The 24,518-nt window shown below is 40.6% G+C and overlaps 1 protein-coding gene across 2 annotated transcripts in view; it reads left to right on the top strand.

Annotated features, from left to right (window-relative positions):
- Positions 1 to 24,518, top strand: part of COL4A6 (collagen type IV alpha 6 chain) — a 182,497-nt gene that overhangs the window by 84,414 nt on the left and 73,565 nt on the right. For both annotated transcript variants that reach the window (XM_087940926.1, XM_087940928.1), the window contains exons 4-5: positions 18,283 to 18,417; positions 19,799 to 19,843. In XM_087940926.1, the coding sequence (XP_087797052.1) occupies positions 18,283 to 18,417; positions 19,799 to 19,843 (180 nt within the window). The remainder of the gene's footprint in view (positions 1 to 18,282; positions 18,418 to 19,798; positions 19,844 to 24,518) is intronic.

A 24,518-nucleotide genomic window follows, 5' to 3' on the forward strand; every position in this document is an offset into this window, starting at 1 on the left:
GCCCAGTCCTTCTTTTTTCTACACTAGCCAGACCCAATTCCTATAACCGTTCTTCATATGTTTTAGTCTCCAAGCCGTTAATCATCTTAGTTGTTGTTCTTTGCACTTTTTCCAAAGTCTCAACATCTTTTTTGTAATGTGGTGACCATTAAACAATATTCCAGGTATGGTCTTATAAGGTGTCCTATTTATTTTTAGACTTTTTTTAACCCCACGAGTATTATTTCTGCAAATAACTCAGAACAATGAACAATATCTAATATTCCTCTCTCCCCATATTTTCCCCACAATAATAATCCTCTGAGGTAGATTGGGCTGAGAGGGAGTAACTGGCCCAAAATCACCCAGCCAGCTTTCATGCCAAAGGTTTAAAAGGCTACCAGGAAGTAAAACTCACTACCTCCTGGTTTCTAGCCACTAGACAAGACTGTCTCTTACTTTGTCTTTGAGTCATTCTTGATTCGTAGTGAGTACATGAACAAGTCCCTCCAGTTTTCTTGGCAAGGTTTTTCAGAAGACATTTGACATTTCCTCCCAATGGAGGGTTGATGGCTCAAGGTCACCCAGTCAGCTTTCCTGCCTAAGATGGGACTAGAATTCACATTCTCCTGGTTTCAGATCTGGTGCCTTCACCACTAGACCAAAATGGTTTCTTATAGTTTATAGTGTACAGTTTACACAGAATATTAAAAATACTGCCAAGAAAAATATGTAGACATTCTCAAGAAGGTTAAAATTAAGATTTTAAAAGTACCTTTGAGCATTGTCCACATAACATCGTAACTAATGGCTGCTGAGGCCCATTGGTGAAGAGAAGAATGACATTGTTGCACTCTGGTTATGAGCTTGCTGGGGTGATCTGTTGACTATCATGAAAAGATTCTAGACCACCTAATTCCCTTGACTGGATTCATCAAAGATCATCTTTAGTCCTTCTAATTTTTAATCCATTTTTCTTAGATCTCTTCTGCAAATACTAAGGAATACTTCACATTCTTTTTGGGTGTGTAGGGCGGGATATTGACATAACTGAAATGTAGCTTTGAACTCATCAAAGGCTTCGGTTGCATTAGGTGTCCTTGTACAATAATATTATGTGCCAAGTATTGAGAAGTTTCTCCTTTTCCCATGGTGATCTCCATTGGCTTTTGGTTTTCTTGAAATATTTTATTATTATTTTGGAGAGCAGTTTTTGATGGCCCATATCAACCTCCCCGGAGCTGTGGAAAGTCCCAGGTTGGGGTGGTTATCTTGTGATCGGAGCCAGATTGTTGATAGTTGCACAGTAGCTCCCAGCCATCTGAGGCAGCCGTACTTCCTTCTGCCTCTCATCAACCAGCAAATGAATATAAAATCTTGACAGGTGAAATCTTTGACCAGACCTCAGATGTGGGTGTACAAAGGGCCTGGCTTAAGCCTCAGCCTGATACACAATTGAATATTCTGCACCATCGTGAATTCCAGCCACAGAGGGACAGGAAGTCCCAATGAATGATGGATCTCAGCTTGACCGCAGACCTTCTAGCTCTTTGTTGTAAAGGATTTTGCAGACAATTGGGGCTGTCTGTCAAAGATTAAGCAGACAGGACAGGCACTTTATATCAACAGATGAACAAACAGCCTTTGGGATTGTTAATACAGGAACATAGTTTAAAAAATAAAGGCCAGGGACTTTATTAAAATGATGACAAGCATTCCTGGATTGAGTTTATGATTTTATAAACCTTTTCCAATGAGAATTCTAGATGAGGAACTTGGGTCTTTTGATGCTTTGTCTGCTTGCATTAGAGGAGAGGGATTTTCTTTCATTCTCAATTCCTTCTCTTGGTCATTTTGATCATGGGGTTTTGCTTTAATTACAGCTTATTAGTTCCAGGAGAGGACATGCATTGTAGCCTCTGGTAACAATTGCAACAAGGTTCTGGGGCTTCTTTGCAAACAAGGAATCGGCGAGGACATGCAATATTTCTGCACTTGGTTCATTGAGAAGAGGGAACCTTAAGTTGGGTGGAATTTTCTTCTTCTGGGTTGGGTTCAGAAAGGGATGGAACCAGGGGTGGGATGCTACCGGTTCTGCCCAGCTCTATAGAACCGGTAGCTCTGAAGAGCAGCAGACACAGAACCGGTTCTGTGTCTGCTGCTGTTTGGGCTGTTACCTGACCTTTATTTCCTGCTTTTTCAACCTCAGCTGCTTTGCGTGGCACAGTAAATAAGTGGTTTTTCAAATTGCTGTGCACCCACACGCAGCACTTATCAGCTGTCTGGGTGGCACAGCTTATGGAGTAGTACACACGCGCACAGCAAAATGTAATTGTCGAACCGGGAGTAACACCAGTTGAATCCCACCCCCGGATGGAACGAAGGCTGCCCAATTCAAGGGTCTTGGGTCTTCAGAGAATCTCATGAGGTTCTATCATTGGACAATGACTTACATGACAGACAAGAAACATACCCTCGCTACTGTTTTCACACACAATGCATCTCTGTTGTGCTCCTCACCCAATCGCAAAGCACCAATGGCTCCCAGGGGATTTGTAAGAATTCCTCTTCTTCACCACCCTTTTGCAGAGAACTCAAAGGTCCTTTCTTTCAAAAAGTGATTGGACTTTCTTTTTTTTGCTAGAAGACATTTTGTGCCATGCCCTTGTTGGAGTCCGATTCTGAGGGGGGAATTGAACAGCTGACAGGGAGTGGGAATGTGGATCCAGTGGCTGTGGAAGAAAAGGGAAAAGGGCACCATCTGGCTGGGCATTCAGAGGAGGACCCAGGGCCATCCTAGGGCACGCAGGGAAGAATGGAGAAGGAAGCAATGTGGCTTACAAGAGAGGAAAGAGCCTTGATCCCCTTCATGGGCTACAGCTGGGAAGACTGTTTAAGACTGTTTAAAAGGGCACACTGTGCATGGCAAAGTTGCTAGAAGCAAAGCATGCATTATCTTTGTCGAGGCTTATCTGGGTTTTGGCATTCTCCCAATGGTGGGAGCTGCGTTCTCTTTTGGAAATCTGCAATTTGTCATTTTGGCCTGCTGTGTTAATTACATCAGTGTGGATTGTGTGGGGTTTTTTTATTTCTAATTTATCTTTACTTTGGGTTCAGATTGCATTTCTTCCCTTCGTAGACTGTTTTTGGAAGAGTTTGATCTCCAGCTGTGGATAACTGGGCATTGGGGGCCAAGTTGGAGGCATTAAAGGGAATTTATCTACTTTGGTGACTTTGTTATTTTTGTGTCATCACATTTTGCTTCTCATCCAAGAAGCTTCTTCGGTTCTGATTGAATGCTGGAGAAGGGAAGGACTTATATTCTTCCCCATTCAGTCAGAACTGAAGAAGCTTCTTGGATGAGAAGCAAAATGTCTTCTCGCAAAGCAAGAAAGTCCAGTCGCCTTTTGAAAGAAAATGCTTTTGGGACAACCGTGACCTGGATGACTGAGAATCTCCATAGTCATCTTTGTGGATAAGTTCTCTTCATCCTTCAATTCCTGCTTTGCTTTTCAGGGCTGGAGACCGAGACTTGCTCCTTGCCTCCCAGCCTGGATTCCAAACTAGAACAGGCCAGCATGTTGTGTGAAGCAGAATTTCAGACTTCCTTGGGAAGGGCTTGTACTTTGAACTGCACAGAATACAGTAGCCAAGGGGGAATTTGGGGAGGTGTGTGAATGGGGATGGAGCTGAGAAATCACTTTTTGCTCAGTTGTGCACCTAATTGATTTTCTTCTGTTTCCCCTTTTTATTTTGTATTTATTTTGTGTTTATTTTGCTTGCACCATGTGATATCTATCTATCTATCTATCTATCTATCTATCTATCTATCTATCTATCTATCTATCATTCATTCATTTATTCATTCATTTAAAAATTGGGAGCATTTTCCTGGTTCCAAGCAACAATCCTACAGGAAAAATAATTTGGGGGCATAGTTAAAAGAGGGCTCAGCCTAGAGTCCCTACATAGCCACAAGTGGACTATGTCAAACTAAGGTTTGACTTCTGTGGACCCTTATTGATTCTAAGCAGGGCCTGACAATTAGTTGAGAAGATTCCTGTACGTAGGCAGTTTAGCAATAAATCAGTTTAACTGAACATTTACAAGTGGACCTGGTCTTTTGCATCTGACAAATCCCTAGGTGTGAACCTTGTTAATTTCAGTAGATTTGGTCTAAGTTCTGATCAAGCCAATGGGGGTAGGGTGGGGAGCATAAGTATATAATACAGCCCACTTTGTTTAGGATGCATCTTATAGCTCTAAGACAGGGGTGTCAAACTCAAGGCCCCGGGGCCCAGATCCAGCCCACGAGGTACTTAGATCTGGCCACAGGGCTGCCTTGGAAACAGTGAAGGACCGGCCTGCGGTGCCTCTGCCAGCAAAAACGGGCTCCCAAGTTCCGTTTTTGGCTGTGATGGCCTCCTGCAACCCCAGTGAAAACAGAGCTCTCCTGAGGGCTGCCCTCTTGATCTCTGTTATTGCTGGCAGAGGGTTGCAGGAGGTTGTTGCAGCCCAAAACAGAGCTTGGGAGCTCGTTTTTGGCTGGCAGGGTGCTCCAGCCACCACAGGCGCCCCTGACACAAGTTACATTGAACTTGGCATGGCCACACCAGCCACCACCACCCCTGGCGCCCCCCCCAGGTCAAACACAACCCTGATGTGGCCGTCAATGAAATTGAGTTTTACACCCCTGCTCGAAGAGAATGCTGGGAACTCCACAGGGATCCTGTGGTGGAACCACCAGGTGAAGGGTAGTTGTGGCTTCTAGGGGAAGTCAAGAGACATTCCTACTTAGAGTCTGTCCAGGAGAGAAAATGTCTGAGGTCAGACCCTTTGGTCCCTATCTGCCATTTCCCACAGGAAGCCAGAAGTCTGCTGAGATTCTTGTAATATAGATGATCAGCAATAAAGTATTCCCTTAGGCTTATATGGATCCATACTGTAAGTTGTTCTGATTGCTTGTGCCTGACAAGTCCTCAGCGTATAACAAGTTGCATAATGAACATTCAGAGTTACGACGGATCTCCCCAGAGCTACTTGTGACCTGTTTTCAGAGTTAGGGCTACACAGACGCACCTTGTGGCCACACGGCTGCATTTTGGGCACTTGAGAACTGGCTCACTTCTAAGTCCATTTGCAGCATCCTTGCAGTCCCATGAGGTGTGAATTGTGATTTCTTTCCTTTCATCTGCCAGTTTCCCAGGTTATTTCCAATTTCTGCAAAAAACAAAAAGCCCATTGGGGAAAATGGATTTGCTTAATGACTGTGGCATTTGCTTAGCCTTTAAATCCAGTTACGTTAACTTCAAATCCGGTCACACAGTGCTTCAACATATGACCACAACAACTTAGCACCATAATTCTGGGCTCAACTACCGGGTTAAAGGCAGTGGTAGGATTCAAATTTTTTTACTACTGGTTCTGTGGGTGTGGCTTGGTGAGCGTGACATGGCTTGGTGGCCGTGGCAGGGGAAGGATACTGTAAAATCTCTATTTCCACCCACTCAAGGGGAAGGATACTGCAAAATCCCCATTCCCTTCCCACCCCGCTAACCTGCTTTCCAGCTCCATTCTCCTGTGTAGGGCAACAAAAGAAGACCAAGCCGATCAGCTGATACTTGGGATGGGGGCGGGGCCAGTCAGAGGTGGCATTCTCCAAACTACTCAAAATTTCCGCTACCGGTTCTCCAGAATTGGCCAGAACCTGCTGAATACCACCTCTGATTACGGCCATAAGTAAAGGACTACCTATAGTCCTGAAATATATCTGCTGGCAGCAGATTGGGGAAAGTGGGTTTAGTGGAACTATAAAGAATACACTCAGAATAAGGCTACAGTTGTAAGCATGGCATTTACTTAGAAGTTTATCTCTACCAAGTTCAGGAGGATTTACTTACTAAGCATGTTTATTTTAATAAGACAGATTTCCCCTTCCTCTGGGGCTAAAAGCTACATTTAAGTTTGAGAGTGTTATTGTGCAGTAGGTTGTTGCATCTCTTTTGAAAAACCAATGTGGGAGATATAAATGCCACACACCCCTTGCTTCTCTCTGGGAGTTCACTTGTACTACCCCTCCCCACCCCCCACCCCCAGTGTTGCTTCCAAAACTGAATACAATCTAGTGTTGGTCAAGAGCAGAGGTCTCCAGACTTGGCAACTTTAAGACTTGTGGACTTCAGCTCTCAGAATTCCTCTTCCAGTCATGTTAGCTCAGAAATTCTGGGAGTTGAAGTCCACAAGTCTTAAAGTTGCCAAGTTGGGGCCCCCTGGTCAAGAGGCTGGTTCTAAGATTCTGTCCTATTCTATAGGTGTGATGAAGGGTTGAACTGCAGCCAAGTACAGTTCTCAACTATGGAGGAGATTCCACTCATATATTGGCTCATTGGAGCTCTGTTGGGTAGAGGGGCAGCCTTACTAGGAGGCTTTGAAAGAAGGAATCTACTTCAGGTTGTAGATGGTGCAAAGTGGGACAAGATTCCATAGACTCACTTCATCATCATCAATTGGTTGCTTTCACTGGCACCAAATTAAGACTTAACTACCAGTTTGGCCTTCTGTACATTGACAAAATGCCACGGGATAAGCTTAAATAGCCAGGAAGAGGTAAAAAGTCCTCCTTTTCTTTCCCTTCCTCCCTTTCCATCCATCCCATCCATCCATCCATCCATCCAATTTGAATTGCTATAGAATTCTTAATAGAATAGAATACAATACAAAAAAAATAGAAGAGAAGAGAAGAGAAGAGATATTGGAATGAAGAATGGAAGGGAAGGGAAGGGAAGGGAAGGGAAGAGAAGAGAAGAGAAGAGAAGAGAAGAGAAGAGAAGAGAAGAGAAGAGAATTCTTAATTGGCCAAGTGTGATTGGACACACAAGGAATTTGTCTTGGTGCAAGTACATAAAAGAAAAGATACATCCATCAAGAGTCAAGAATCATAAGGTACAACACTTAATAATAGTCATAGGGTACAATAAGCAATCAAATCATACTAGGAAACAGTCAATATAAATTGTAAGGATACAAGCGACAAAGTTACAGTCCTGAAGTCACAAATGGGAGGGGATGGGTGACACTCTATCTAAAGAGTGTCCTGGTTTACTTCTAAGATGTTTTAATCTGAGAGACAATTGTGTACACTTGAGTGTTCCAGAGACGTGCAAGTTATATTAATTGATTATGGAGGAAGAAATGTGGCTTGATTTGTACTGTAGCAGCATAGAAAATTCTCTTGGAGATAGATCACTTTTGCAGCTCAGACAAGTGTGTTCTATCAAATATGAGTGACAGAAACAGGGTTTGGAGTTGCACAGTTATGAAGCAATAGTCTACTTATCCATAACTGATTTAATAAATCAGAATTTGCGGAATTCAAATGACTCATAAAGCCCTAATCCATGCTATACATCATTCTGGCTAAATTCCCCATGATACACTAAGTAACACACGAGGCAAAACACATTTTGTATCATGAATGCAGTTTTACCATTTTTCTGGCTAGAAAAAGAAGTGAGATAAGAATTCAACGAATAGTGGTACTTTTAAAAATCTGTTATTTTTGGCAACCCCACAAAGCTGAGTCTTTTTAAATTTTTCTAATCTTAAAGACATCAAAGATACAGCCTGTTACATTTTGGGAGGAGAGAATAACTTCTGTAAATGAATTATTGTCAGGTGGATAGAACCATTACTTATTGCTGAAGCCTACATATAAGAATCTAGTCAACTAATGGTCAGCACTAAATGAGCACTTGATAAGAGTCAACAGAATTCAAGGGAGGTTGGAGTTGGAGTGTTTGTGGACATGCAAGGATTCTAAGCTGAATACTCTCTTGACTCCACCTCCAGGCTCTGCCTCTTCTTCTCCTACAATTATGCATTTTTAGTACTATAGGAAGCTGCCTATAGTTCATATTATTATTCCAGCCCAGTGTGGTTTGCTTCATTATGTTTTCCAAATATGTTTAAAAATCTCTGCATGCCTCAGCAGCATTGGAATTTGTACAGCACATATTGAATACAACTTGAAGAAGGTTGATTGATTCTGAAGATAGATATCAAGGTCTTTCACATTGCGTGGAATTGAGCATTTTAGCAGGACATGTCTGGGGTTGACTGTAGGCCCTTCTGCTTAGGAGCCACACAGCCTGTCGCTGTGCTATAGACCCTCTGCAATTTCATCAGTTTTCTGGAATAGGTGACCATAACAAATCTAATTAATTTAATTTAATTAATTAAGCAGAAATCATGTAGCTGAGGATAGAAACGAGGAGAGGGAGGGGGAGAGAGGGGATTTATTCAGGCTGCTCCGTGTTAAATCCGTTAACTGGACACTCTGAAATCAATGGGATGTGCCTGAACATGACCATATATAGTGAGGTCAACTTGGCCAATTCTCAGCCAGAAAATCTCCTTGCCCACCAGAAAGGAACAGCTCAAAGGATATAGAGTGAGGAGTAAAAATATACATAGAGTGCAAGATAAAAAGCTTTATAAGAGCTACAGCAGGAAAAAGTGCTCAGAGATTCCCATGTTTTACATTTGGCAGTCTTTTACCTCTGACTATATTTTAGTTAGCTTAGTCACTACTCAAACATTGTTAATTATATTTAAGAAACTCAGTTCCTTGCAAGTGATTGGCTTGGGGAATGATAAAATGGGTTTTAAATGACCTCTCCTCAGAGCTGAAGTAGACCAGACAACTTAAAATCTCATCTGCGGAGTGCATACCTTATAAGGTATTGCTGGAGTGTTGGCTGTCTTGATCCAAAACTGAAGTATGTATGTGGATGCATGAAGAAGGAAGGGAGAGAGGGAGGGGGAGGGAGGGAGGGAGAGAGAGAGAAAGAGAAAGAGAGAGAACACACAATTGAGCAAGAGCTAGCAACAAGTCCTGCGTGGAGCAACCTCTTTAAAAGGTGAGGTGTGTGCCTCTCTCAAGACATAACAGCAATACATCCCCTAGGCTGAGATCCTGCAAGACCCCTTTCTTCTTAAAGCCTTCTTCTAGATCAGGGCTGTCCAACCTTGGCAACTTTAAGACCTGTGGACTTCAAGTCTCAGAATTCACTGAGGCATTCTGGGAGTTGAAGTCCACAAGTCTTAAGGTTGCCAAAGTTGGACACTCCATTCTAAATCCTATCCAAGAAGGAAAAGGTTCGAGTTAAACTTAAGGCAAGAGTGATCAGGGCCATGAATGTTGGTTGACAGACCAAGATGGAATAAGCAGAATCAAATCCCCATTTGTTGTCCTTCAAATCAACTGTACAAAGCACTTGTTTGGTTGTATATACAATTCATGGTGTTCTCACCCCTCTAGAACAGATTACATAGAAAGGATGTGCAGAGGGATAGTGGGTACAACAACAGTCCTGCCTAAAACAGTGTATTTTCTTCCTGTCCTGGTGTATGCCTATTGTTCTGCAGACTAAAGCAACTGTACTTCTGTGACAACAGCTGCTATAGCAGGGGTCTCCAACCATGGCAACTTTAACCCTGGAGGACTTCAACTCCCAGAATTCTCTAGCGAGCTTTGTTGGCTGGCAAATTGTGGGAGTTGAAGTCCGCTAAGGAATAAAGTTACCAAGGTTGGAGACCCTTGTGCTAGAGGACAACAGTGATGGCAACTTTGTTGTTCCTTCTAAACTACTTAGCCATTCTTATCTTTGGAAGCTCAGGTGTGTCATGCCATTTATTCTTCAGCTCCTAAATTTCCTGCCATGCCTAGCCATGGTGAAAAATGGGGTCTCTAAATGTCACAAGGAACAACATCCCAATGTGATGTTGTAAACAGCAGCATCCAATTCAGACAGTTTCTGGATATGGAACGGAAGGGGTGCCATCTTGTCCTTCCCTTAAGTCAGCAACATGCCTTCAGTGACCCCCCTGGTAACATACACACTTTTTTTTGGAGATAATTACAATTTAGGGTTTTAGGAGGGGAGTGAGGAAAGGTTGGAGAGATAAGGAGAAGCTGGAAAGGAAGAAAAGGAGAAGGAAGAAGTTAGACATTGATGAAGCCAAATAAATAAGTGAAAAGTGACTTGTATAACAGCTGGAGATAAAAGTGAGCCCAGCCAAGGATCACGCTAGAGATCAAGACTAATCTTAACTGAGGTAGGGACTGTGAGAGGCCTATCCATTAATTTTTGCCCTTGTTTACATTTCCCAGGATCCATCAATGTTGACCATGTTGCTAAGACCGATTGGAGATGAAATTAAAAGTTCTAGTGAACCTCAAGTGGCCACTCCCCACTTCTGTCACTAGTCATTTTTCTTAGGAGAATGACATACACACCGTTATTATTTGTCCACCAGAGAATTCAGATACAAGTATTTGCTTGAATTTTTCAGTGTAATGCCATTGGCAGAGGGCAGAGGGGAGGTCTAAATTAAGAAAGCTGTACTGGAAAGCAGTTTTCAAAAATATCCTCTGTGCTATCCAAAATTGCAATTCTCTTAGGATTTCTGGCTATGATGGGACTTGTAACGGGATACAGGCCAAGTTCATTGTTGACAAAAGTTTTCTAGAGTATTTTTAAAGGAAATTTAAGAATGTAGATCTTGAAAGAGGGCATTTGAGGTGAGAAAATGAGTCAGTGGATTGATGGGCCTCTCCTGAGTTTAGACAGTAAATAAAAGGGAGAATTGAGTCCCTCCTGAGTTTAGACAATAAAAGAAAGTTCTACCAGAGAAAGCATAACAGATGTCTTTATTACAAAAAAAGGGGAGAAAAGTTTTTTTTTTAAAAAAAAACACCACCTGCTTTGGAGCTGTTCTGCATTGTATTATGTTTGGCTAATGCAAGGTGAATTACAACTGCAGCAGTTTCTGTGATGAGAACTACAGCTATTAACAGAGGCTATTACTAGCTATGGAAGAAAGTTCATCTGCATACAATTAAATTTCCCAGGCTGGATTTTAAGCTGTGTTGCTACTGAAGCTGGTTGCTCCCTGTTTCCAAAACCCATGCCCTATATCGTTCCTGCTTCTTAAAACAAAGGGTGGATTCTTTGCATTTCTCCAATTCCATTCATTCCAAAGCCTCATTTTTGTTCTCAATTAAGGAGAAGGTAACGAGCACTTCTCAGCCTTTGCTAATCTGACAAATCTGTGGATAGGATCTGGTATAATTGCAAGTTATCTGCATTCCGGCTGGCCTAGAGCTATCTTCACTGCCTCTGATGTTTAAAGAATCTGGGTTTGATCCTCCCTGGTGGTACAAGAGTTTGCAAGGGGTTGGGGGGGAAGGCAGCCCCAGAGAAGATCTTGGTGCTTGCACCATCGTTCTGACCCACTCAAGGCGATCAGTTTTAACAAGGGTAATTGGTTGGATTTTATTCACCCTCTTAGGCTTCAGTAGCAGAAGATACAGAATCAACATCACGTGAAGTGTTAGTGCTGCCTTATAATGCCTCGGTAAGCCCACTCTTGGAATACTGCATCCAGTTTTGGTCTCCACAATATAAAAAAAATACGTTGAGACTCTAGAAAGAGTGCAGAGAACGGCAACAAAGATGATTAGGGGGCTGGAGGCTAAAACCTGTGAAGAATGATTGCAGGAATCGGGTTTATCTAATCTAATGAAAAGAAGAACTAGGAAAGATAGGATATACAAGAGGTGGCCATAAAAAAAGAGGGGGTCAACCAGGGGTGGTATTCAGCAGGTTCTGGCCAGTTCTGGAGATTCTGAGTAGTTCGGAGAACCAGCAGATCCCACCTCTGACTGGAGATTTTACAGTATCCTTCCCCTGCCACACACCCCGAGCCACGCCCACAGAACCGGTAGTAACAGTTTTTAAATCCCACCACTGGGGTCAACCTACTCTCCAAAGGCAAGACAAGAAACAAAAGGTGAAAACTAATCAAGGAGAGAAGCAACCTAGAACTAAGGAGAAATTTCCTAAAAGTGAGAACAATTAATCAGTGGAACAACTTGCCTTCAGAAGTTATGAATGCTGCATCATTGAAGGCTTTTTAAGAAGAGACTGGACAGCCACTTGTCTGGAATAGGTATAGGGTCTCCCTGCTTGAGGAGGGGGTTGGACTAGAAGACCTCCAAGGTCCCTTCCAGCTCTGTTATTCTGTTCTGTTTCTCAATCATCTCGGAAAAGTAGAAAATGGAGTTCAAAGATGCAAAGTTGCAACTATGCAAAGATGGCCTCCACTTGAGAAGGAAATGAAATGTCAGAGATGCTTTCTGTTCTCTAGTCGTCATCCTTTCTTATATGTTTTTCTAATATGGATTTTCCCCCTTGCCTTGTACATACCCTTAATCCCAGCTGAATCTGACTTGCTTCTTGTTCCAAGTTTAGGGTATGAAAAAAAAATCTGCTGTCAACCTCCTACACACCTTCATTGGCTATAAAAGGATAACAGTGATACATGAAATAACAAATAAAAACACTTTCAGAAAATCTAGTGTTCAGTGCTTCATTTTGTCTAATCGTGGGTCAGATTGCTGGCACATAGACATAATATATTGTATACCCAGAGAACTACCAGAGTACCTTTGGGGTGAAGCTTGAATCAGCTGGCACATTTTTCTGCAAGTCCTTTTGTGATTATATATCACTTTATGGCATTAAAGTCAGATAGATAGAGTTGTAGTTCTGTAGTAGAGCATCTGGATTTGCACAGAAGGTACCTTTAGCATCTCAAGTTCTTGATGAGATCAAATTGAATACCATGAAAATGCCCTTATTTTATCAGAGAAGTGATCCTTGAACCACAAATCCAATTTGAAAAGGGCTGAGTCTCTCATGCTTTTGGGGGGCATCAGATCATCCTAGGAGCTCAATTCACTTTGGAAAGTCATATCAGCTCCAGGTTAAAAAATGAAGGTGGACAGACATAGCTATGGTATGTGACAATAAATGGAAACCAAGGGATCTAAGGGGTTCTTCAGATTCTGGGCCAAGGTTAGCATTCCATAATGTAGTCCGAACAGACCTGCTTTGAGTTCAGACAACATATGAGACCAGGGCAAGTGGGTTATAGATTGAATGAGAAGCTGTCGTTTTAAGCCAGAACGTACTTTGTTTCTTAGGATATCACGTCCTTTTTTTTAAAAAAAGTATTTATTTATTTATTTTTATAGCTTTCCCATTCCAAACAGTTTTGAGGTGGGTTATAGCAATAGTAAAATTAAAAAACACAATATAAAACTCATAAACAAATAATAAACCTGTCATCTGTAAACAAATTAAAGCATCGCTGGCGCTATTAAATTAATTGTAGAACCAAATGTTTGGGAACAATATCAACTCGAACAGTTTTCCAGATATGGATAGAGAAAGGAGCATAGTGGCTTGTGTGGTTAGGATGCTGGGATGGAGGTTAGCAAACCCACGTTCAAGACCTGAGGGCTGCCATGGGGTGGAGTGAGCTCCCGTCCTTCGTTCCAGCTCCTTCTAGGGATGTGAAAAGAGTCCCCAACTGGTCATTCCCCAGGCAATGGTGATGTCACCAGCTAATCTTTTTAACCCAGAAGTACCTCAGTTCTTCTGGTACGAGTGCAATGCAGTGCAATACTTTAAAGAAAGTGTTCCGTAAAATGGTGGCTATCACAGAAAAATCTATTATCTGGTCTACAACCACATCTATCTCACCAGGATGGGAGACCAGCAACAGCAACAGTTCAGATGACCAGATAGGATGGGGTTTTTTGGCTTATCAATCCAACTTCAGATGTGAATGCATCGATTGTAGACACTTGCTAACCTTGGATTTCAGGTAGAAGTCTATAAGGCAATGTTTCTCAACCTCAGTGACTTTTAAGTTGCATAAACTTCAAGTCCCAGAATTCCCCAGCCAAAATTTTGGTACTTGAAGTCCACACATCTTAAAGTTGCTGAGGTTGAGAGACACATCTTATAGAGTGGGAAATGTTCAAGCAACAGGATTAAAGTTCATGGTGGTTTTCTTTTTCTTTTTTCACTTGACAACATCCAGGGATCACTTGAGTGTATGGAAGCTTTCAATTTATCACTTCAGCAGAAAATATTATCAGTAATAGGAAAAACAAGCACAAAACACCCTGTTCCCCCAAACCTAAGGCAGTTTTATACAGTTTTGACAGATGTGACAAAACACTGCACTGCCCTGTTCCAAAGGGTGGGACTCTAGCACCTCTCAGTGTGCGTTTAAAAAAACCTCAAAGTTTTAAACTCAAAATATATAGTAAAGAATTGAAATACCTGATTGTAAATGTATTAACAGCGGCTAGGATTGTATTTACCAAAAACTGGAAAAATGAGAAAATACCATTACAGGAGAAAACCATTAAGAAAATATTGGAATGTGCTGAAATGAATAGATTGGCATGTGAAATCAGAGAACAAGATGATAAACAATTTTATAAAATTTGGGATCTATTCTATCAATGCCTAGACAATAAAACATGGTAATGAAATATGTAGATTCTTAGAAAATAATAAACATATAAAGATGTATTCTTTTCTTATTATATCTACAAAATGATTGTAGGATAGATTTGAGATGATAATATGAATTGTCATAAAACAAATTAAGTAAAATATGGATTATTTTGTAAAATATGAATGAATAAAAGCATAGTCAAATGATTGATTAATAATGATATTAATGTATTTAATATTTGATTGAAAATATGAGAATATATACAATGTAATTGTAATTGAAGACTACGAAATGGAAGCACAAAACAATTTGTAAACCAACCGACACACTGTATGTATATATATATGGAAGATGGCTTGATGTTTTTATGTTTTGTTTGTCTATGTTTGTCTTAAAAACCAATAAAAATTAAAAAAAAACCTCAAAGGAAAAAAATAAGTGTACAAATACAAAATCAGTCCTTATAGTGGGAATACAAAATTAGAGCAACAATCCTCAAATCAAACTTCATTTTGGCATATCATTCTTACAAACTTGGCATTATGATCTAGCTTTTGAATTTATCCCTCACCCTTCTAGGCTGTACTTCTCTCTCTAAGAGTGTTGTGAGATAAGCGATATTTATCCTGAGCTTTGTGGTTAAGTAAGGAGCCAAAACAGGGATGCGCAACTTCCTTTGCAACCATGAGTGGATTTGACTTCCTAATTCTTATAAGCAGCTGCTCTGAAATCTTGAAGTATCTGCATGCAGTGAAGTTTGATATATAAAAGATGATATATAAAAAATGTTTTGATATATAAAAAATGGAATTGTTTCCACTTTGGACTGGCTTCCAGTGATGTGGTGTAGCCATCATCAATGCTGAGCATATTGTTACCTAGCATGGCGTTACTAGTTTGGGTAACAAAATATCTGTAAGAAAACAACAAAGCCCAGGAAGCATCAAGGACCCCTTGTTTCAACTTGTTGGCTGGTTGGGAGGTTGATTTTTAGGTTAAAGACAACCCCTCCTATTTATTCTAACGTGGAAGATATGGTTGTGAGGCCTCCTTGTTGACTTCCAAAGAAGAAGTTAATGACATCCATAAGAACTAGATCAGGGGTCCCCAAACTTGGCAAACTTGGTAGCTATGCTGGCTGGAGAATTCTGAGTGTTGAAGTCCACAAGTCTTAAAGTTGCCAAGTTTGGAGACTTCTGAACTAGATACTTGTGTTCTAGACATGTTACAGGGGAGAATAGTGATAGCTTCCTGTAATTGAGGAGTCATCTTGGAGTCCTGGGAGAAAATTTTGAAGTATTCCTAAATTTGCCCTTTAGGATATAAACTAGTAATAGAATCTTTTCTTTCTATAGACTAGAATTAAGATCCCACATTTAAATTCTCCATCAGAGAGCTCTGCCAGTAATCCCACATCTGTGCAGTTTTCTAACTTTCTAACCAGAGAGAAATTCAAAGTAATAAATTTCATGTCTTTCTCCTGGAAGTAGAAAGAAATCCATTGACCACATTTGGTCTCCTGGTCCTTTCTTTGACCCTCTTGAGCTTTCTATCACACCAACAATATTTCATGGCACAATGTTTCCCCTTCCTCCTCTTCCTCCTCCTCCTCCTCCTCCTCCTCCTCCACCACCACCACCACCACCATCTCTTTCATCCAGGGGTGGGATTCATTTTTTTTTAACAACTAGTTCTGTGGGCGTGGCTTAGTTGGTGGACATGGCTTGGTGGTCATGTGACTGGCTGGGTGTGGCCAACTTAACATCACTCACATTGAGGCACGCATCTCCTCGCCTGGCCTCTCATGAGTGTGGGGAGTTGTAAGTGTGAAAAATGGTCATAAGTCACTTTTTTCAGTGCCATTGTAACTTTGAATGGTCACTCCACACAAGCAAAGTACCAGCAAAGGAGGGAATAAAACTCCAGAGAAGTTCCTGAGACAGGAAGTCTAGTCCTGCCAAGAATGTAATAAGGGTTAACAGGCAGTTTCTGTAAGCAACACCAGAATGTTTCCTTCCTGCCTTCCTTACAGGATTAGGCCAGTAATTTCTTCTAAAAACCAGCTCTCTAAACTGCTTAGAATATTAACAACCGGTTCTAGCGAATAGGTGCGAACCTGTAGAATCCCACCCCTGCTTTCATCTCCTTCTTCCGGAAAGAAACAGAATAAGTGATTACCTTCCATGCACAAAACAATCCAGCTCAAATGTTTCATTCTTGTCCTTCCGTGGATGTTGTGTCATCACAGTTATTCTAGTAGCTCCTGAATTCTGATTTTTTTTAAAAAAAAAAAAAAGAAAGAAGCTGATTCCTTTGTTTTATTTTTCTTCTTTTCATGCTGTTCTGCCAGCATGGAACAAGATCTAATGCAGGGAGAACTTACATGATCTCCGTGGAGTTTGGAACTCTGTATGTGATCCATATGTTGCAACTATGCTACTTTTTTCTTGGTCTTTTGTTTAAATAAAAGTTGGTGTTCCAAATTGTTGTGCAGTGTTATTACAGCCGAAAAGAATAAATTTAACTCATTTAGAGGATTGGGGGCTCGTTTCTTCATGCTGCCTGAGTCTTTGTTTTGATTATATAATTCATAAATGTTGACGCAAGCAAGCCTTTCAAAGAACAACTGTAGAGTTTTTCTGGCTATCTCAGCTCTAAAGTTTTGAGTTTGTTTTCCCAAAAAATTAATGAACCAGTTGATGGTCTCAAGATGTGGCAGAACAAATACCAATTTCTATTTCTAGAATCTGCCAGTGTCATTGGAGGTCCTCTTTTGTGTCTGGTCAGTTAAGTTAGTTGATATATCACGATATCTTTTTCTGTAGCAATCTAAGTTGGAAGACCTACAAAGAAGAGGGTTATTGGATAGTTTTCAAACTGGTGATTCATTCTTAAAGTTTAGCTGGAGTCTTTCTTCTTAAGTTGAATTAAAGAGTTCACCTGACATCCATCTTCTCAAAATTTGGAAAGTTGGGCATGTTAGCTTTGTTCTCTGAGACCCCAGAGAACATTATATTTATTTACACATTCAGTTTCAATGCCAACCAACTATGGGCATCTCACCAGAAATGAAGTGCAACATAAAAATAATAAAATGTAATACAGTAAACTGGATCAAATTATTTAAAAAATGACATAAATGTGTTTTGTATGTGCATGCATGACTTTGTTGATTTCTGGCAGTTGCCTCAACTAATTTATTCAGAGGTGTTGTTGTTTTTTGACAACAGTTTTGAAAGTGGTTTGCCCTTGCTTTCATAACAGGGGCTGAGAGAAAGTGATTGGCCTAAGGTCATCCAGCTGGGCTTCATCCCTAAGGCAAGGCTAGGACTCATTGTCTCCCAATTTCTAGCCTGGAGCCTTTAACCACTATATCAAACTGGCTTTCAGAAAATAATTAAAGAAATTGCAATGCAAGCAACATATCGAAACATTAAAAATTATAACCAAGGGAGCTTCATCCACCCTACCCCAAGGTCTGGGATAGAAGCCAAGTGTTGAAGTCTTCTTCTCTTGTACTTCAGTGAATTAGGAGGTGTCTGTATGAGCCACTTCTGAATATTATCTGTCTGTTGTGGTTTAAAATCTGCTTCATCCACTGTCATCTTGGCAACAGATCAAACATATTTCTGTCAAGACCATCTTTCTTACACTCTTTACATCTTAAAAAATTCTGAGAAATCACCTTCCCAATTTCTCTGCTCACAGATTTGGTAGATATTCTTCAAAGGCTTTTAATGGCTCTACGTTTGCTGTAGCTCTGACCACATTGATGCCACCTTCTTCAATCTTCATCTTAAGATAGAACATGGACCTTCAGCTGAGAACTTTGTTCTCAGTAATTTTCTGGTATTTACCTTAAGAAGAAGATCTCTGAAAAGATTATTCAGGAACAAAATAAAACATTGTTTCCTTCTTCTGTAGGGTCAACCAGGGCCAATCGGGAACCAAGGATCAATGGGCATTGAAGGCTTTACTGGACCAGAGGGAGTGAGAGGACTGAAAGGAGAGAGAGGTATGACAGGACCTCCAGGTGCAGCTGGAATGAAGGGAGACAAGGTAAGTTCATACATGCTTTTAGGGTTCTCATATACCTTCAAAGTCAGCCCTGTTCTTTCCCTCTGCTGCAATGGCGACCTTAAATTTTGCTGTGTCATTGGGGATACAAAACAATATTTAATATATCCAGGGTAATGAAATTACTGGAAGTTCACCAGTTATCCTATCTATATCTGTCTGTCTGTCTGTCTGTCTGTCTGTCTATCATCTATCTTCTATCATCTGTCATCTCTTTATCTGTCTGTCTATCATCTATCTGTCCATCATCTATCTTCTATCATCTGCCATCTCTTTATCTATCTGTCTTATCATCTATCTGTCCATCATCTATCTATCTATCTATCTATCTATCTATCTATCTATCTATCTATCTATCATCTATCTTCTATCATCTGTCATCTCTTTATCTGTCTATCTGTCTATCATCTATCTTCTATCATCTGCCATCTCTTTATCTATCTGTCTGTCTATCATCTATCTGTCCATCATCTATCTATCTATCTATCTATCTATCTATCTATCTATCTATCTATCTATCTATCTATCTATCTGCATCTTCATCATCTATCTATCTATCTATCTATCTATCTATCTATCTATCTATCTATCTATCTATGTCTTCTATCATGTCATCTCTTTATCTGACTGTCTATAATTTATCTGTCCATCATCTGTCTGTCTGTCTGTCTGTCTGTCTGTCTATCTGCATCCATCCATCCATCTATCTATCTATCTATCTATCTATCTATCTATCTATCTATCTATCTACACACAGACTATATTAGTGTGTGTATTTCACTAAAAGTCATTTCTTATAGTTGTGCAAAACATGTGCCACTTTCAGAGTGTCCATCAGAATCTGCCAGTAGAAGGGCCAAGGTGCTGTGATCCCTTAGGGGCTCAGCATAGTTGCATTTAGGACCTCCCAGTATTGTGTGTACAAGTATGAACCTTTAACACAATTGGAAAGCTATTTTAGCTGATAGTGTGACTCAAAAGGAAAGGAAGACTGTTCTGTGTGTTTGTTTAACCAGAAACTCTTCATTAATAGGGCTTAGTTGAAGCACTGATCTCACTGTAGCTTACAGTACTGCTGGATTATGAATTGTTTTAAAGAGTTCACAGACTTTCTCTTACCACTTTATTTGACATATCTGTAGCCCACCCACCATCCAGAGACCCTCAGAAAGCATCTGCATAGAGAGTGAGTCATGACTGAGAACCAAAATGCAACTAAACAAATGCAAAAAGATTGTCTATAGCAAGTCCATCCTTGATTTTACTGTATAACTAATATTCTAGGCTAGGATGCCTTATGAACTGGATTTAGAATTGTAAAGAACCGACTGACACTTAACTATATTCCTTTTTATATTTTTAGGGCCCAGTGGGTGTTCCTGGATTCCCTGGAATTTATGGAGTTCCAGTAAGTCTTTCTGGATTCCCCAGGATTTAAGTGTATCTCTTAGTATGGTTTTGGCCACCAACATTAAGTATGATTCTGAGTTTGAATTCAAATGCATGTTTTTGTGGTCCTTGACTGAATCTGTGGTTGGGTAGTCCAACAAAAATGGCATGGTGAAGGTAATCATATGAAGTTGGTAGGGCAGCTCTTCTGTTCTGCTCTAAGAGGATAATCTTTTGCTACTGGTTGAAGTAGAGCAAGGACCATTATACACAGTGAGTAACACAGCTGGGCCGGACCATAGAATGAACACTGAGACTCCAAGAGATAGTGGACTCCAAATAGCCACACAATAGCAGGTGATTAAAAAACAGCCACATCAGCATTAGTATCTGTTATTTCTTCTTTTGTGGTCAAGAAGGAATTGGTTAGGCATACACATATTTGTTGCTTTATGTTTAAAAAAAAGACTAGCCCTTGGAAGAATTTGAAAAAGGTATTCAAATCACTGGATGTCCCTACAACTACAAAGATCAGAATCATGCAAGCCACGAACTCCCATGTACATCATGGGAGCAAGAGTTGGACTTTGAAGAAGCAGGATAAGAAGAGTATTGCCACCTTTGACCTTTGGTGTTGGAGAAGACCCTTAACAATGTCATGGTCAGCCAGGAAAACAAAACAGGGATCGTCAAACAAAGCAACCCAGAGTTCTCACTCAAAGCATAAATGAACAGGCTCAGATGATCCCACTTTGGATGCATTATATGAAGAGACCTTGGTTTCTTGAAAAGACTTTCATGCTAGGGAAATTGGAAGAAAAGAAGTGGATAACCAGCAGCAAGGCGGATGGTAGTAAAAGACCTGAGGGGCCAGGTTAGGCATAAATTGGAATAGAGAAAATATGAGGTTTATGCGATCAACGGGAGATGACAGCGACTTGATGACACATCAAATTGAATGGCAAACTGCGAAGGGATTCGAAAGAGTCTTCAGTCCAGTGGAAGCATCTCCAAGGGAAGGACAGATGGCAGATCTGGGCACTTGGCATATGACTTTGTTGGAGGGAATAAGCCTGTTGGAGAAAACAGTGGTTTTTGTCTGTTCATTGATACATTTGCGCCTTTCCTAGCTGTCTTACTATATAAAGTTCTCTGGATGGTTTACTAATGAACCAACATTAAAAAAAAAAGAAAGACAAAATGGGAGACAAATTCCTAAAAGTAAGCATCAACATCCATAAATCAACAAAAATGTTCCGTCAGTCTGTCCTCATTTTTCCCCCTTATTTTTGTTCCACAAAGTATTTATGTCATGCTTCAGTACTGTAATTATGCATAAAGACACTTGGATTCATTTTATTTTACTGTATGCAACATGTGACCTTAAGTTAGTGGGACAGACAATGGAAATTAGGAATCATTTTCTTCCCCCAGCAATTTAGTTGTGTTTTTTTAAAATAATCACTCCTAACTAGAGCGGAAAATTGAAATATTTCAAGTTATGCCTTGTCTTCCTTCCTTATTTCCTTCCTTATTTCCTTCCTTCCTTCCTTCCTCTTTTTCAATAGAACTAATAAACAACCACTAAAGCCAGCAACATAAAACTCAGCAAAGAAACAAATTGAACATGCAGATTTAATTTAGTTTAATTCAATCAGGTTGAGCAGAGAATTGGAGGCTTTCAAAACACATTCTGGCTGCCCTGTTTTCATTTGTTCTTTCTCTCTTTCCTTTTCTTTTTTTCAGAGGAGACATTAATTTTCACCTCCCCACCTCAGCCCCTATTGCTTTGTGTCATAATAGCAGTTAAGGACAAAAACTATGGCTTAAAATACAATAACAGAATGAGTTGGATATGCAGTTTTGAAACCCCAGAGAAACCCAGATTTAAGTAAGATTTCTTCAAAATACCTTGGCTGGGTTCAGGTAATCTTTGACTTACGACCACAACTGAGCTCAAAATTTCTATTGGTAAGTGAGACATTTGTTAAGTGAGTTTTGCCCCATTTTATGACCTTTCTGTTGTTAAGTTAGTAACATAATTAGAGCCATAGTGGCACAATGGAAAATTGTTAGAGTGCAGTATTGCAGACAATTTCTGCCGACTGCCAGCAGTTTGATCCTCACCGTTTCAAGGTTGACTCACCCTTCCATCCTTCCAAGGTCAGTAAAAAGAGGGCCCAGATTGTTGTAAGCAATATGCTGACTTGGTAAACGGCTGTAAAGCACTATGAAGCTGTATATAAGTCTAAGTGCTACGGTGTTGCTATAGTTATTAAATGAATCTGACATCCCATTGACTTTGCTTCTCAGAAGATCGCAAAAGGAGATCACATGATCCCGGAACACTGCAACCATCATAAATATATGCCAGATACCAAGCAGCTGAATTTTGATCACATGACCATGGAGATATTGCAACAGCCATTAGTGTGAAAAATGGCCCTAAGTCACTTTTTTCAGCGCCGTTGTAACTTTGAAGAGTCACTAAGTGAACTGTTGAGGATTACCTGTAGTAAAGATGTTACAGCAGGGGTCTTCAAACTTGACAGCTTCAAGACTTGTGGACTTCAACTCCCAGAATTCCTCCTCCAGCCATGTTAGCTCAGGAATTCTGGGAGTTGAAGTCCACAAGTCTTAAACTTGCCAAGTTTGAAGACCCTTGTGATAGATAGATACATAGATAGATAGATGATAGATAGTTCAATGGATACATAGATAGGTAGGCAGATAGGTAGGTACAGAGAGAGAGAGAGATGATAGATAAATCGATAGGCGATAGATCAGGGGTCTTCAAACTTGACAGCTTTAAGACTTGTGGACTTCAACTCCCAGAATTCCTCCTCCAGCCGTGTTAACTCAGGAATTCTGGGAGTTGAAGCCCACCAGTCTTAAACTGGCTAAGTTTGAAGACCCTTGCGTTATAGGAATGATAACCAGGTGAGTTACCCCAAGCAGTGAATGTATCATCACAGTGGGGATGTGGGCATGGTGGGAAGAGCCCCACAGCTTCAGGATGGCTGTACAGGAATGGGTGGGAGGGAAAGAGGTCACCATAGGCCCTACCAAAGAAACTGCTACCAGATGGGCTTCATTTATTGTGTTGCTACAGCTGTTGGGAAAATCTTGTTTGTATCAGCCATCTCTCCCTGCATTTGTGACTTGTTAACCACTGATGTCCCAGAAAAAGGGCCTGAAGGAACTTCCCCTCCCCACCTGCCTGGCACATTCCCACTTTTCCCTCTCCAGCCCTCACCCCATCCCAATGTAGATGTTTAGCTTTTCCCACGGAAGGAGGTTGAGAAATTTGGAAGTTGAGATGCATCAGTCATAGCTTTTCAGCTGAAAATACAACACTGGCTGAATGGAAACATATCAGGGAGTGATAGCATATGGACTGGCTTGTATCAGCTCGTGCGTGTACGGTTCAAAAGCAAACAAAACAAAACCGCAGGCTGTTTGAAAAGCAGGATCTGGCATGGACTCAAGAGGGGCCCTTTAATGTTCCTAATACACAAATTTGTGCCTTCTGATTCGGCTGATTTCTCTCTTCCTTAAGTACCGTGTCCGTCCTGTTTGGATTAACTTAGAAATAAGTTTTCTTCACTGGGAAAGAGCTTATATTTAGTTCAGCGTACGTAGGATTTTGGTCTTGTACGTTGCAATTTAGATTATGACTGGTCCATCATCTTAAAGCTTGGAGTCTCCAAAGGTTCTCAGGAAGCTTGGTTTGGCCAAGAAATTCCTTCCAGAAATTACCAACCCTTTGCAGAGCTGGACAAGAAGTAATGGATGCAAATGAATCAAGGAGAGAAACAACCTAGAATTAAGGAGAAATGTCCTGACTGAGATCAATTAATCAGTGGAACAGAAGTTGCCTTCAGAAGTTGTGGGTGCTCCATCACTGGAGGTTTTCAAGAAAAGATTGGACAACCATTTGTCTGAAATGGTATAGGGTCTCCTGCTTGTGCAGGGGTTGGACTACAAGACCTCCAAAGTCCCTTCCAACTCTGTTATTCTGTATGTGACAAAAATTAAAAGTTATTGAAGATACGGGGATTCATTTCAACAACTGATGATGATGATGATGTTATCCATTCAGTCATGTGCGACTTGGTGATTCTATGGATCAGATCTCCCCCCCCATCTGCTAATCTTGCATTGCTTCTTTGAGTTGTTCTTTGCACTGGGTGGTGTCAGCTTTAATGGTGCATTTCAACAACTCGTTCATTTCGAGCAACCATCGTCAAGTCTCCCTTTACTCATTCTTGATTCCTGGTGAAGTCACGAGCATTTCAGTGTGAACTTTTTTAGTTGCGATGTGGGAGAGGTGGACAGGAAGATCGGGGGATGGCCTCTCATCCCTATTCTAGCTTGCAGCCCTGAGGTGACTTGGGCCGCCTCCATCTAAATCCTCACCACCTAATATTATGTTAACCAAATGTAAATTAAATTTATTTCTGGCCCCACATCTTCTTGGAGAGAAGTCAACACATCACTCAAAGGCCAAATCAGGTCTTTGCATGAAAAAAAAAGTGATCTGTCATAAGGGATTATAATACGTTCTTTAACAGAAGACATTAAAACTCTGGGTGGCATACAGTTTTAGAAAAATAAAAATAAAAATCACACCAAGAAGTCACATAAGGGAAATATATAAACTGGTGATAATTTGAAAAATAAAATACTATATT

The sequence above is a fragment of the Pseudonaja textilis genome, chromosome 12 (genome assembly GCF_049901715.1).
Source record: "Pseudonaja textilis isolate UNSWEBS1 chromosome 12, rPseTex1.2, whole genome shotgun sequence".
In the NCBI taxonomy this organism is placed as follows: Eukaryota; Metazoa; Chordata; class Lepidosauria; order Squamata; family Elapidae; genus Pseudonaja; species Pseudonaja textilis.